At 47.3% G+C, this 13,580-nt stretch overlaps 1 protein-coding gene across 1 annotated transcript in view; it reads right to left on the bottom strand.

Annotated features, from left to right (window-relative positions):
- The window catches only part of ints6 (integrator complex subunit 6), a gene marked incomplete at both ends in the record, with an annotated part of 71,996 nt that overhangs the window by 45,814 nt on the left and 12,602 nt on the right, over positions 1-13,580 (bottom strand). Inside the window, one exon of the mRNA XM_083638314.1 lies at positions 1,886-1,975. Coding sequence (XP_083494440.1) covers positions 1,886-1,975 — 90 coding nt within the window. The remainder of the gene's footprint in view (positions 1-1,885; positions 1,976-13,580) is intronic.

Below are 13,580 nucleotides of genomic sequence, written 5' to 3'. Positions count from 1 at the left end.
TGCCCTGAGGGGTGTAACCCCGGTGCCCTGAGGGGTGTAACCCCGGAGCCCTGGCTAAATTCCCAAAACAGGCCTTCCTTCAATCATGGCCACCTAATCATCCCTCGTTACTTAATTGGCACATTCAGTCCTCAACTCTCCACCAGTGAGAGTGGAGTTCTGGCGCACACTGGCTGCCGTGCATCACCCAGGTGGGCGCTACGCATCGGTGGTGGATGAGTTGAGTTCCCTCCCCCTCCCTCCCCTGATATGTGAAGCGCTTTGAGTGTCTAGAAAGGCGCTATATAAATCCAATCAATTATTATTATTATTATTAATAAAGGTATACGACTACAGTATATGGCTTGAGAGCATCCTCTGGGGCAGTGACAATGCTCAAGCCGTCTGTTAATTTGTATGATTCACAGACGTAGCAGATGTGAGAATCTAGAAGGTGGAGAAGATGGAAATGGAAAGCATTTATATTTGGTTGGTATATTTGGTATTTGGTTTCACAGGGAGTACTGTAAAGCAGTGTAATCATAAGTAGACTAGCAGGTGATACATTTCTCTACTCATTGTATTTGATATGAGGTGGGACAGTCCTCCTTAACAGAGGGGAGGAGCATTGTTATGTTGTTTTCTCAATTAGGCTCTACTGCAAAGACTGCTCTCCGATTTCACTTAAATACAGCACTTGCACTGTCAGCTCACGGGACGTATTGATATTGGCTCCGCCTCTTGCTCGCGCTGAACTTAAGGAGTGGGTTCAGATACCGGAACGAGCTCCAATGAAACTATGCCATGATTGGACGGGCCGAGCTGGTCCCTTTTAATCCATTTAGATCTCTTTCGGGCTGACTTTGGAGGAGCGTGATTGGAGGGGATCTCTTTGAATTCGACGTTGGTTGTGTCGATGTCCTCGGGCCTGTTTGCCGTGAGATCTTATCGTTTTATATGTATTGTAATTTCGTATTTTCTTTCGTATGCACGCGTGCGCTGTAAGCAGGGTGTCCGTGGAAAAGAGCTTGCTCTCAATGGCCTGTCTGTCCTGCATGAATGAAAGTTCAATAAGTTATAGTGGAAGCCAACACAATGCTGAAGGTGGACAACGTGGTGGGTCTCCATGTACACGGGACGACTCTTACCTTGTCTCTGTAACGGTGGGCCTAACTAGGACTATGTGACTGCAGGGATGACAGATCTTTGTAGGCCACCTCAGCTAGTCGTGCCCCTCCGGTTCCCTCGTCTAAAGGCCAATGGGGTTTTTCTACGGCGATTTTGGTTAAATGCCTGAAATAAGGCCTGTGGTGAACACATTTGATGAAATTCGTGAACTTCGTGACCATCTTCACAAATGAGTGAATGAGGAGCACTTTTATGACTTTTGAGATGTTTTCTGAAAGGAGAAAAAAAAAAAAAAAAACGCATTTACGATTTGAAAATCATAAAAAAAAAAAAAAAACAGTGGCGCTCATTTGTGAAGATGACCTTGCTGAACACAAAGTTCACGGTTTCATAAACTGGTGTTAACCCCAGGCCTTAGTTCAGGCATTTAACCAAAACCCCTAAACAAAAAAATACCATTGCCTTTAGAGACGAGGGAACCAGGAAGTGCTGACAGACATCCAGGTCTTCCGGACTCATTCATGCGGGACTTTGGGGATTTTATCCCCCCCCCCCCAAAACTCTTCCATGACCTGGAAATGGTTATTTTAAATGTCCATGATTTTCCAGGTTTTTCCATGACTGTATGAACCCTGGGTACTCTATAATGCACAGAGATTATAACGTTATGGATTGCTTGTGTCATTTCTATACGATCGGACAGGATCCAGAGCTGGCAACCAACCGGCCAACCAGGAAGCACTCCTGATTGGCTGGGACCGCGGAGATTATGCCTGACCTCGTCTTGGACTCCGCCGCTGCTGGTGAGCTTGTTGCCGTCGGTGATGGCGATGATGATGGCGGGTTCGAGGAAGAAGGGATTCCTGCCCTGTAAAGACAAAGGGGGCATGCTGCACTCAACATATTCACAGTCTAGCAAAGCAAACCAGGGCAGCAGGTACAGCAAGGTGTCCAACACTTACATATGAGAACCAAAGTGCAAAATTCATATTGACATTAGCATCTTCATATTTATGCTACTTGAAAGTCTGAGGCAAAAAAAATACAATCAGTATAATTCGGGCTGGGAAATATCATATATTGATATCATATGAGTCGAGATCTCTTATATTTTGTATATGGTAATAAGTGTTGTCTTTTTCCTGGTTTTACATTAAAGTGACGTCATTTGCTGAACTTACTAGACTGTTCCAGCTGTTCTATTATTTGCCTTTATCCACTTACATATCCACACTACTGATGATCATTTATCAAAAATCTCATTGTGTCAATATTTTGTGAAAGCACAAATTGTTGTTGCTGTTGCAATATTGATAGAGGTACTTGGTCAAAAATATTGTGATATATATTTGATTTTTTTGGCTTTGTATTGCAACTGAACATTTAACCCACTTTGTAGAAAATCCTCAGATATATTGTTGCGCCAATCAGCCTAAAAATACAGATATTTTACAGACACACAGACGGACCTAGAACCAGCGTCCATTTTCTCTACCGATGATGAGGCAGTGTAGATCTTTAAAAAATACTGATATAGCCTACTGTATATATTGTGTATCACCATTCCGCCTAAAAAACACACGGATATGATTTTTGATCCACAAGTAGCATTCTATGGCTTACAGAGGATCTAGGGTGTGAGAGAGATGCTTCACCTGATAATAATAAATAGAACACAAACACTCTAGTCTGTAGGGAGGGTGCAGACTACATCAGCACCTCTCCCACAATAACAAAGAGTGTGTGTGCGTGCATGCGCAGTACCCTCTCACTCCCTCTCCACACTGGCAGGGTACTTTACTTGAAGAATCTCTGAAACCTCTCCTAATAATATTTCATGACATCAGCACTTCGCACGGATATAATGAAACCCTAACTGTACTGCATGTGTCAGGCCCGTGGGCCTCTCAGGGGAACTTGGTGAGTTAACAGCACGAGTCCATACCCGCCGGGGACGTGTGCACCACATACGTGCAGACTTCCAGGGATGTGTGCACCACATAGGTGCAGACTTCCAGGGATGTGTGCACCACATACGTGCAGACTTCCAGGGATGTGTGCACCACATAGGTGCAGACTTCCAGGGATGTGTGCACCACATACGTGTAGACTTCCGGGGACGTGTGCACCACACACGTGCAGACTTCCAGGGATGTGTGCACCATAGGGGTGCTCCAAAAAAATCGATTCTGAAAGGATCGCGATTCTTAATGCCACGATTCCTGGATCGATTCCAAACTCCCAAGAATCAATTCTTAAAATTGTAAAAAAAAAAAAAAAAAAAAAAAAAAAAAAAAAAACTTTTTTTTTTTTTTACAGTGCACCTGAACGCAACATGCAAGATACCGGCTGAATAAGTGTCCAAATGTTCATGTCATTAGTGTACTGTACTGCCACGGTGCCACCACCTCTTGCACTTCAGAACTCTGGTTAATGTATTCCCCCCAAAACCTATAAATCCTTCTCAAAGTCTACAGATCCCCCCGCCTATAAATCCATCTTATCTGAAGAACATAAGGGGGGAATTACCCCCTAGTTTGCAAAATGAATTTAGGCCCCGACTGTAATACAGAAGTTCAATTTGAAGTTCAGCATTAATACATTTGTCATTTTTTGTCTTAGATTTACCTTTGTGTGTTATTGCAATATAAAACTACATAATTGAGAATCGATTCTAGATTCTGGAATCGAGAATCGTTGGAATCGAGAATCGATTCTGGAATCGGATCGTGACCCCAGGGATCGGAATCGGATCGGATCGTGGCTTAGCCGGATCGGAGCACCCCTAGTGCACCACATACGTGCAGACTTCCAGGGATGTGTGCACCACATACGTGCAGACTTCCGGGGATGTGTGCACCACATACGTGCAGACTTCCGGGGATGTGTGCACCACATACGTGCAGACCTCCGGGGATGTGTGCACCACATACGTGCAGACCTCCGGGGATGTGTGCACCACATACGTGCAGACCTCCAGGGATGTGTGCACCACACACGTGCAGACCTCCGGGGATGTGTGCACCACATACGTGCAGACCTCGGGGATGTGTGCACCACATACGTGCAGACCTCGGGGATGTGTGCACCATAACAGCTTAAATTTGGGAAATTGGAAAATCATCTTCATCAGTCAGCTAGGGTTTTCAGTCACTCAGTGTGGCATAGTAGGCTATGTGAAAAGGTAGGGAATATAGCAGTACGCATTTCCCCCCACAGGATGGCGACAGCATGTCCCGTTGGCGATATCCCCCCCCCCCCCCCCCCAGGATGGCTGATAAACAGCAATCAGCTTGGTCAGTTCCTGCCTATTAATATAAAATAAATAAAATGTGAGAAAGTGGGCAATATCTGTCTGCTGTCTGTTTCAATTTTTGTCCCACTGAAGATGTCACAATGTCTATGACATCAGTGACATCATTATTGACCATCATATGACATCACTGATGTCATAGGCATTGTGATGTCATCATCATCATGTAAGTTGGGGCTTGGCCAGCCCCGGCTGGGTCACCTGGGCGAGGGTGTATGATGTTGCGAGACCCGAAACATCCTATGACCCCAGGGTACATCACTGAGGATACGTCCCAGTTATGCATCCATGCGATGTTTTTTCTTTATTAGTGATGCGAAGTTGGGCAATTGTGCGCTGCGCATGCCAATAGAGCAGGCGATTGTGCGCTGCGCATGCCAATAGAGCAGGCGATTGTGCACTGCGCATGCCAATAGAGCAGGTGAAGGCCATGCAGCGGCCGAGCTGCGCGGGCTCGCTGGGGCCGATACCCTAGTCATTGTATACAGTAGTAGGACTTGATCAACCTTAAAGGGGGACTAACCCCCCAGATATGTATCAGAACAGTGATTTGAAAATACCTATGGAAAAAACCAAGAAATGACATTATGCTCTTGTCTATACTAAACTCTTTGGCTGTGTTCAAGTCAAGATTTTTTTTCGGAAATGGACGCCATTACAGTTTGCCTACCGCCTCAAAAATAATTTATTTGAGAGGGGCAATATCTTTGATAAATATCAACAACTAGCCAACGCTGGTGGTCTGTATGGAAAGAGTGTTGCTCAAAATGGTTGAAAGTGATATCAATTTGGCCATTCAGTGGCGAACTAGAAATTTAATTATTTTTGTCCCATTTTGTGTGTGCGTGGCTTGTCTAAACTTACGTTAAAAGAGCCTCGCTGCTCGCAGCACACAGCACAGTGAGGACAAACCTCTCGCTCTGGGGTAACACAATGCGAGATTTCTCCACGTAATTCCCTCGTCTAACTAGAGATAAACCGCGCAATGAAATCCGTTTTTAATTTGCGTTTTGGGGCTTTTCGAGATTCTTGTTAAAAGTTACAGCACCTCTGATTTTTCCTCTCAGGGCGCAGGCAGTGCAGGGCAGAGCTCTTCTCCTCCTCACAGACTGTTCTCATGCAAATCCCCCCGAGGAGCACACACACACAGACAGAGCCAGTCGCTCTGCTCTGCTGACTTGATTTCCATAAAAGTTGGTGTTGCTTGTACACAGTGATGATATTATATTAGCCGATATGTTTAGAGAAGCTTTGTCACGTTGTCACGTCGTAGTATAGCGTTATATTTTACATGTCCGCTAAACTGCGACGAGATTTGTTTGCTGAAATGTCAGACTGTTGAAAGCCCCCGCCTCTCACTGCTGCTGTGTGCTGCTGCTGCGCGCGCCCCCGCGGGTGCATGAGAGAGCAGACTGGCCGAGAGAAAGTGCTTCCAAGTCGGACTGATAGCCGCGGAAATGTCAGACTGTGCTCTCTCTGCTCTGGCCGAGTCCGAGAGAGCCCAGCTGCTGCTGCGCGCGCCCCCGGAGCTTGGGGCTAGTCTAGTGCATGAGGTTTACAGTACGACTCTCTCCCGCCCGCTCCCGCCTGCCTGGGCTGGAGACAGTGCTTCCAACTCGGACTGATAATATATACATCATCATTCAAGCTTATCCAGGTAAGATATTAATAAAGTAGTGACACATTCAGCGGGAAACTAACTATAATTAAGACATGTGCCAACTTTGACGACGTTTGGTTCAGTATTTTAAGAGCAAACAGATTTCTTTTTACTTCAGTTAGAGCCCTCTGGAGCCTGATACTAAGTGAGGTTTTTCCATCTTGCCTAGTTGTATAGGCTTTGGAGATGCACCAGATGCACGCGCTAAACCCACCGTGACGTCAGGTTGTACCAAATATCCCATTCATTTGAGAAAAAAACAAAAGCAGTGTTCCACCCTTAGAGGGCGCTTATGCCAGATATGCTGCTGAAAAATGATACAAATGGTCAAATGGCAACAGTTTGGTGTCAAATGTGGAAATTTTGACCAGAATTCTTCACCCCCAAAGTCATATTGGTTAAAAGCTGAAAAAAAGTGTTTTGGGGGTTAGTTACACTTTAATGTAGTGTGAGGACTACAGTGAGAGAGATAGCACCCTAACCTTCTCTGTAGGGATGAACGCTGACATTTTCTTATTTTGCCCAGTGAATGTGTACATTTATTTTGAAACACATTGTATTTGTGTCTGTATCTGCCAGTGGGTCGTCATGATAAGAGGAGACATAATAATGTGTTAATTCCACTACAGGAGAGACTTGATGCTCTCTGCAATTAGATGAGGGGGAAAATGTGTGCAGATATCAGCATCGGCAAACAAACTAATTCCAATATGGTTCATTCCTACTTGTCTTCAAAGCCGTTCCCATGCTGAGGCCTGGAAAAGGCCCGGTGCCCCTCTCAACCCTGACAGCACTGCCATTATTATGAATGGATATGGGCCCACTCTGCGTGGGCTTGACCCCGCAGGCTGTGCTTTCTGCTCAATGATAGATTTGTCCACTTACATAAACAGACCCCAGTAAATAGACCATGCTACCAATAGCCACCGTGGGTATCCATGACAACCTAGCACCCTATAATCCCCTTATGATATTAGATAGCGTCTTAGCATGCTAATGAGCAGTAATGATAAAGGCCAACCCACCAGACTAGTAATGATGACATCACTGTCTCTCACTGGCAGGTCAAAGGTCAGCTACACTGTTCATGTTATCATCACTGTCTCTCACTGGCAGGTCAGCTACACTGTTCATGTTATCATCACTGCTCTCTCACTGGCAGGTCAAAGGTCAGCTACACTGTTCATGTTATCATCACTGTCTCTCACTGGCAGGTCAAAGGTCAGCTACACTGTTCATGTTATCATCACTGTCTCTCACTGGCAGGTCAAAGGTCAGCTACACTGTTCATGTTATCATCACTGCTCTCACTGGCAGGTCAGCTACACTGTTCATGTTATCATCACTGTCTCTCACTGGCAGGTCAGCTACACTGTTCATGTTATCATCACTGTCTCTCACTGGCAGGTCAAAGGTCAGCTACACTGTTCATGTTATCATCACTGTCTCTCACTGGCAGGTCAAAGGTCAGCTACACTGTTCATGTTATCATCACTGTCTCTCACTGGCAGGTCAAAGGTCAGCTACACTGTTCATGTTATCATCACTGTCTCTCACTGGCAGGTCAGCTACACTGTTCATGTTATCATCACTGTCTCTCACTGGCAGGTCAAAGGTCAGCTACACTGTTCATGTTATCATCACTGTCTCTCACTGGCAGGTCAAAGGTCAGCTACACTGTTCATGTTATCATCACTGTCTCTCACTGGCAGGTCAGCTACACTGTTCATGTTATCATCACTGTCTCTCACTGGCAGGTCAAAGGTCAGCTACACTGTTCATGTTATCATCACTGTCTCTCACTGGCAGGTCAAAGGTCAGCTACACTGTTCATGTTATCATCACTGTCTCTCACTGGCAGGCTAGCTACACTGTTCATGTTATCATCACTGTCTCTCACTGGCAGGTCAGCTACACTGTTCATGTTATCATCACTGTCTCTCACTGGCAGGTCAAAGGTCAGCTACACTGTTCATGTTATCATCACTGTCTCTCACTGGCAGGTCAAAGGTCAGCTACACTGTTCATGTTATCATCACTGTCTCTCACTGGCAGGTCAAAGGTCAGCTACACTGTTCATGTTATCATCACTGCTCTCACTGGCAGGTCAGCTACACTGTTCATGTTATCATCACTGTCTCTCACTGGCAGGTCAAAGGTCAGCTACACTGTTCATGTTATCATCACTGTCTCTCACTGGCAGGCTAGCTACACTGTTCATGTTATCATCACTGTCTCTCACTGGCAGGTCAGCTACACTGTTCATGTTACCATCACTGCTCTCTCACTGGCAGGTCAAAGGTCAGCTACACTGTTCATGTTATCATCACTGCTCTCTCACTGGCAGGTCAAAGGTCAGCTACACTGTTCATGTTATCATCACTGCTCTCTCACTGGCAGGTCAAAGGTCAGCTACACTGTTCATGTTATCATCACTGCTCTCTCACTGGCAGGTCAAAGGTCAGCTACACTGTTCATGTTATCATCACTGCTCTCTCACTGGCAGGCTAGCTACACTGTTCATGTTATCAGGTGTTGCTCATAAAGGGCATTGAGCCAACTCCCAAACTAAGCCAAATGCATCTGGTCAAATGTGAGTTTGGGACAAAGCCTCAGTCCACATTGGCGATACAGAACATCATCATTAGGCTCTTTCACACCGGCCTTGAAAGCCGAAAAATGCACGGAAAATAGGATTCCTTTTGTCCCGGGACCAAAGGTTGTCACAGCGCCGTATTAGCGGACAACCCGCCTCCACCTGAAAGCGTCGGAGCAGCAAGGCGGAACAGTGCGAATGTTTCATAAAAAATTACAGGGGAAATCACCTCATGCAGCAAGGACAGTGAAAGTAAAAAAAGTAGCCTATACAATCATGCGCCAGGAGGAATGCTCCGTGCCTGTGTAGTAGGTTATATAGCTGTCTGTGGCGAGTTGGTCTGACGATATTCCCTCTGGAAACCAGCTCCAGAACGGCAATCTGTCTAGGCTCTAGCTAAGCCACTTGTGCATTCCCTACTGTTTGGTTGTTGAATGAATTACACAAGGTGACACCATATCGATCTGCTTAGTAGGTGAATTTACTTCTATGAAATGTGTTGTATAAATAAAGTTGGCTTTCCTTGAATGCAATTCATGCAACACTTCGCTGCCAGAAAATCAGCAGATGCACTCCGCGGCGGAGCCCGTTTTGGCGAGTCCGCCCACCATGCAAGTGCACCTATCCTCCCTGCTCAGCGGACTAGAAGGAGGGAAGTCTTGTTGTTGAATAAATTCGTTCATCATACAGTAGCCTAGGCTACGCTAACCTATGAAAATATTAATTTGGGCTAGGAGGAGCTGGAAATCACTCTGCTCGCCTTTCAATCCGGGAGCAGGGGATTTCACCTGAAAGTACACAGCAGCACGGGAATGTGGCCATGCTGCTTGGCTCTGTGTGAAAGCAATTTCTGTGGCGAGGCTGCCAGGCTTTACGGGCTTCCCGAACTACAATTTTGCGTGATCTGTGTGTGAAAGAGCCTATTGACTGGCCAGCTGTGGTCGTGTGTAGTTCTCAAACCCCTAAAAAGCACCCCTAAACTGACACAAATTAGACCAGGAGCCCCCATTTTATAAGATTTTGTCTCAGGGTCCTCCATCTGATAAGATTTGTGCTTTTAGATGTTTCATCACAGAAAGTGTATGAAAGCCATGACCAAAACAGTCCTACATTCTGCCATTGTGTTACTTATGGATGGAATTAAAGCGAAAATAAAGTATCCCCCTTTTTCCTGGGGACCCCCTGGAAGTCCCCGAACCCCACTTTGAGAACCACTGGTGTAGACCTGTGTCTGGTCTGGCAGGTCAGTGTATTGATTCCTATAGGTAGATCTGTCTATGCAGTCAGCTGTGGTCCACCTGAAATTGGCAAGAGTCCAGGATCCTAACAAACTGATAAGAGTGATAAGAGAACCACTATGCGACCCACTATGCCCCATCAGCAGTCACATTCTTCTGCCTCACTCTCTGCTGCCGTCTGGTCCTGACCCGCTGGCTGGTCCCCCTCCTCTCTACCTGCACCCTCTCACCATCCTCTCTGACCAGTGTCAAGATAGCAAGCTGGCTGGTCCCCCTCCTCTCTACCTGCACCCCCCCCCCCTCTCATCCTCTGGAGGGCTCTGGAGTGCAGAGGGAAACACTCCAGGGCGATATCAACTCCCCGCACATCATGCACTCTTCTGTCTCTCTAGCTCACTCTGTCCCGCTGGATTTCTCTTCCGCTTGGGAATAGGAGGATAGAAGGAGATATTTAAAAATCAAACTACCGTACATTTCTCTCACTAAATGACATGCAGTGAGGCGGACGCATGAAAGGAGACACTGACTGGCGGTGAAGTTAAATAGCTACTGTGCCACTTCGGTTCAGCTTTGAGTTCCAACTGGTTGATGCAAACAGAACGTGCCTACAGAAGACTCAACACAGCCATGTGTCCTACAGAAGACTCAACACAGCCATGTGTCCTACAGAAGACTCAACACAGCCATGTGTCCTACAGAAGACTCAACACAGCCATGTGTCCTACAGAAGACTCAACACAGCCATGTGTCCCTACAGAAGACTCAACACAGCCATGTGTCCTACAGAAGACTCAACACAGCCATGTGTCCTACAGAAGACTCAACACAGCCATGTGTCCCTACAGAAGACTCAACACAGCCATGTGTCCCTACAGAAGACTCAACACAGCCATGTGTCCTACAGAAGACTCAACACAGCCATGTGTCCTACAGAAGACTCAACACAGCCGGGTCGTCATCACAGCACAGTGCAGGTTCTCTTTGTAGATGGTGAAAGTGAGTGAAGAGATCGTGACCACAGATGTCATTATATATCTGGGGCTTCCTCAGTATGCCGTTATTTGGATAGAAAGTAAACATCCAATATTTAAAGTGACATTTGATCTCTCACAGTTAACCGCAAAAAAAAAAAAAAAAAAAAAAGGCTGCTTGGTAGAATAATTTGGTGTCACGTGGAAGTGTCCCTGCTCCACCACTTCCCTTTAGAAAGCCCTTCCAACTGACTGGTCAACTTCCAACTGACTGGTCAACTTCCAACTGACTGGTCAAGCTACGCAAGAGAAAGAGCAGCAGAAGACTCCATGAAATAAGCAGCTCAGAAGAGGTGTAGGGTGGAATACAGATAGTCTGCATCACAATTCATTCGTCAATGATATATTCTGTGAAAAAGCATCACTGTACTGGACACTATACATGTCCAGGTCAATGTGAGATGGGTTGAGGGGGAAAGGGGTTGGGGAGGGAAGGGGGATATCCACCTCCAATTCCAAAAAACTATCATCCTATTCCAAAAATCAATCAATCAATTTGGAAAAGGCACAGGAAAGAGGACTGATCACAGGAAAGAGGACTGATCACAGGAAAGAGGACTGATCACAGGAAAGAGGACTGATCACAGGAAAGAGGACTGATCACAGGAAAGAGGACTGATCACAGGAAAGAGGACTGATCACAGTAAAGAGGACTGATCACAGGAAAGAGGACTGATCACAGGAAAGAGGACTGATCACAGTAAAGAGGACTGATCACAGGAAAGAGGACTGATCACAGGAAAGAGGACTGATCACCAAGACATTAGCCTTTCAACTAAAACACTGGCCTGTCTACAAAAGCGTTTTGAATAGACTGGCAGTGTCTGATGCTCTGGTCTGCCTGCCTGACAGGGTGGGATGCCCTCTGAGTGATGCTCTGGTCTGTCTGCCTGACAGGGTGGGATGTCCTCTGAGTGATGCTCTGGTCTGCCTGCCTGACAGGGTGGGATGCCCTCTGAGTGATGCTCTGGTCTGTCTGCCTGACAGGGTGGGATGCCCTCTGAGTGATGCTCTGGTCTGTCTGCCTGACAGGGTGGGATGTCCTCTGAGTGATGCTCTGGTCTACCTGCCTGACAGGGTGGGATGCCCTCTGAGTGATGCTCTGGTCTGTCTGCCTGACAGGGTGGGATGCCCTCTGAGTGATGCTCTGGTCTGTCTGCCTGACAGGGTGGGATGCCCTCTGAGTGATGCTCTGGTCTGCTGCCTGACAGGGTGGGATGCCCTCTGAGTGATGCTCTGGTCTGTCTGCCTGACAGGGTGGGATGCCCTCTGAGTGATGCTCTGGTCTGTCTGCCTGACAGGGTGGGATGCCCTCTGAGTGATGCTCCTGGTCTACCTGCCTGACAGGGTGGGATGCCCTCTGAGTGATGCTCTGGTCTGTCTGCCTGACAGGGTGGGATGCCCTCTGAGTGATGCTCTGGTCTGTCTGCCTGACAGGGTGGGATGCCCTCTGAGTGATGCTCTGGTCTACCTGCCTGACAGGGTGGGATGCCCTCTGAGTGATGCTCTGGTCTGTCTGCCTGACAGGGTGGGATGCCCTCTGAGTGATGCTCTGGTCTGTCTGCCTGACAGGGTGGGATGCCCTCTGAGTGATGCTCTGGTCTACCTGCCTGACAGGGTGGGATGCCCTCTGAGTGATGCTCTGGTCTGTCTGCCTGACAGGGTGGATGCCCTCTGAGTGATGCTCTGGTCTGTCTGCCTGACAGGGTGGGATGCCCTCTGAGTGATGCTCTGGTCTACCCTGCCTGACAGGGTGGGATGCCCTCTGAGTGATGCTCTGGTCTGTCTGCCTGACAGGGTGGGATGTCCTCTGAGTGATGCTCTGTCTACCTGCCTGACAGGGTGGGATGTCCTCTGAGTGGATGCTCTGGTCTGCCTGACAGGGTGGGATGCCCTCTGAGTGATGCTCTGGTCTGTCTGCCTGACAGGGTGGGATGTCCTCTGAGTGATGCTCTGGTCTACCTGCCTGACAGGGTGGGATGTCCTCTGAGTGATGCTCTGGTCTGCCTGACAGGGTGGGATGCCCTCTGAGTGATGCTCTGGTCTGTCTGCCTGACAGGGTGGGATGTCCTCTGAGCTGATGCTCTGGTCTGCCTGACAGGGTGGGATGTCCTCTGAGTGATGCTCTGGTCTGCCTGACAGGGTGGGATGCCCTCTGCCATGCATCAGTGATGCTGTATGGTCGCATGACCCTTGACAGAGATCTCGCCCTGGTTTCTCAGGAAATGCTGGTTAAACATTCATTCATCCTCTCGGCCTTCGCCCAACTTACCTCCATTGGCTTCTGACTGGAGAATAGCCGTCCTCCTGACACAACATCACAACAAGCACGCACACTTGGCAGTGAAGCAGTGTATATAGACCCTTATACTAAGCATGGCCATAGTGACCCAGCTGCGACTACAAGGCATATACAGTATATACAGTGTAGGCTCCTCCCACACTGGATTCAATGGTAAGCTAAAGGTGGGCTCAGACTACAGGATTTTGAAAATCCGAGCCGATTTTGAAATCTGGCTGTGACACGCACTACAGGAGAATCTTCCCAGATTATCTTCCCTATCATCTCAAACATGCACACACTACAAGATTTGTAAATGTGGTGCACCACGCACTACAGGATCTTATTAAGATT

This window comes from Poromitra crassiceps (assembly GCF_964638095.1).
Source record: "Poromitra crassiceps genome assembly, chromosome: 6".
NCBI classification, from domain to species: Eukaryota; Metazoa; Chordata; class Actinopteri; order Beryciformes; family Melamphaidae; genus Poromitra; species Poromitra crassiceps.
This window is presented reverse-complemented; position numbering and strand designations above follow the sequence as displayed.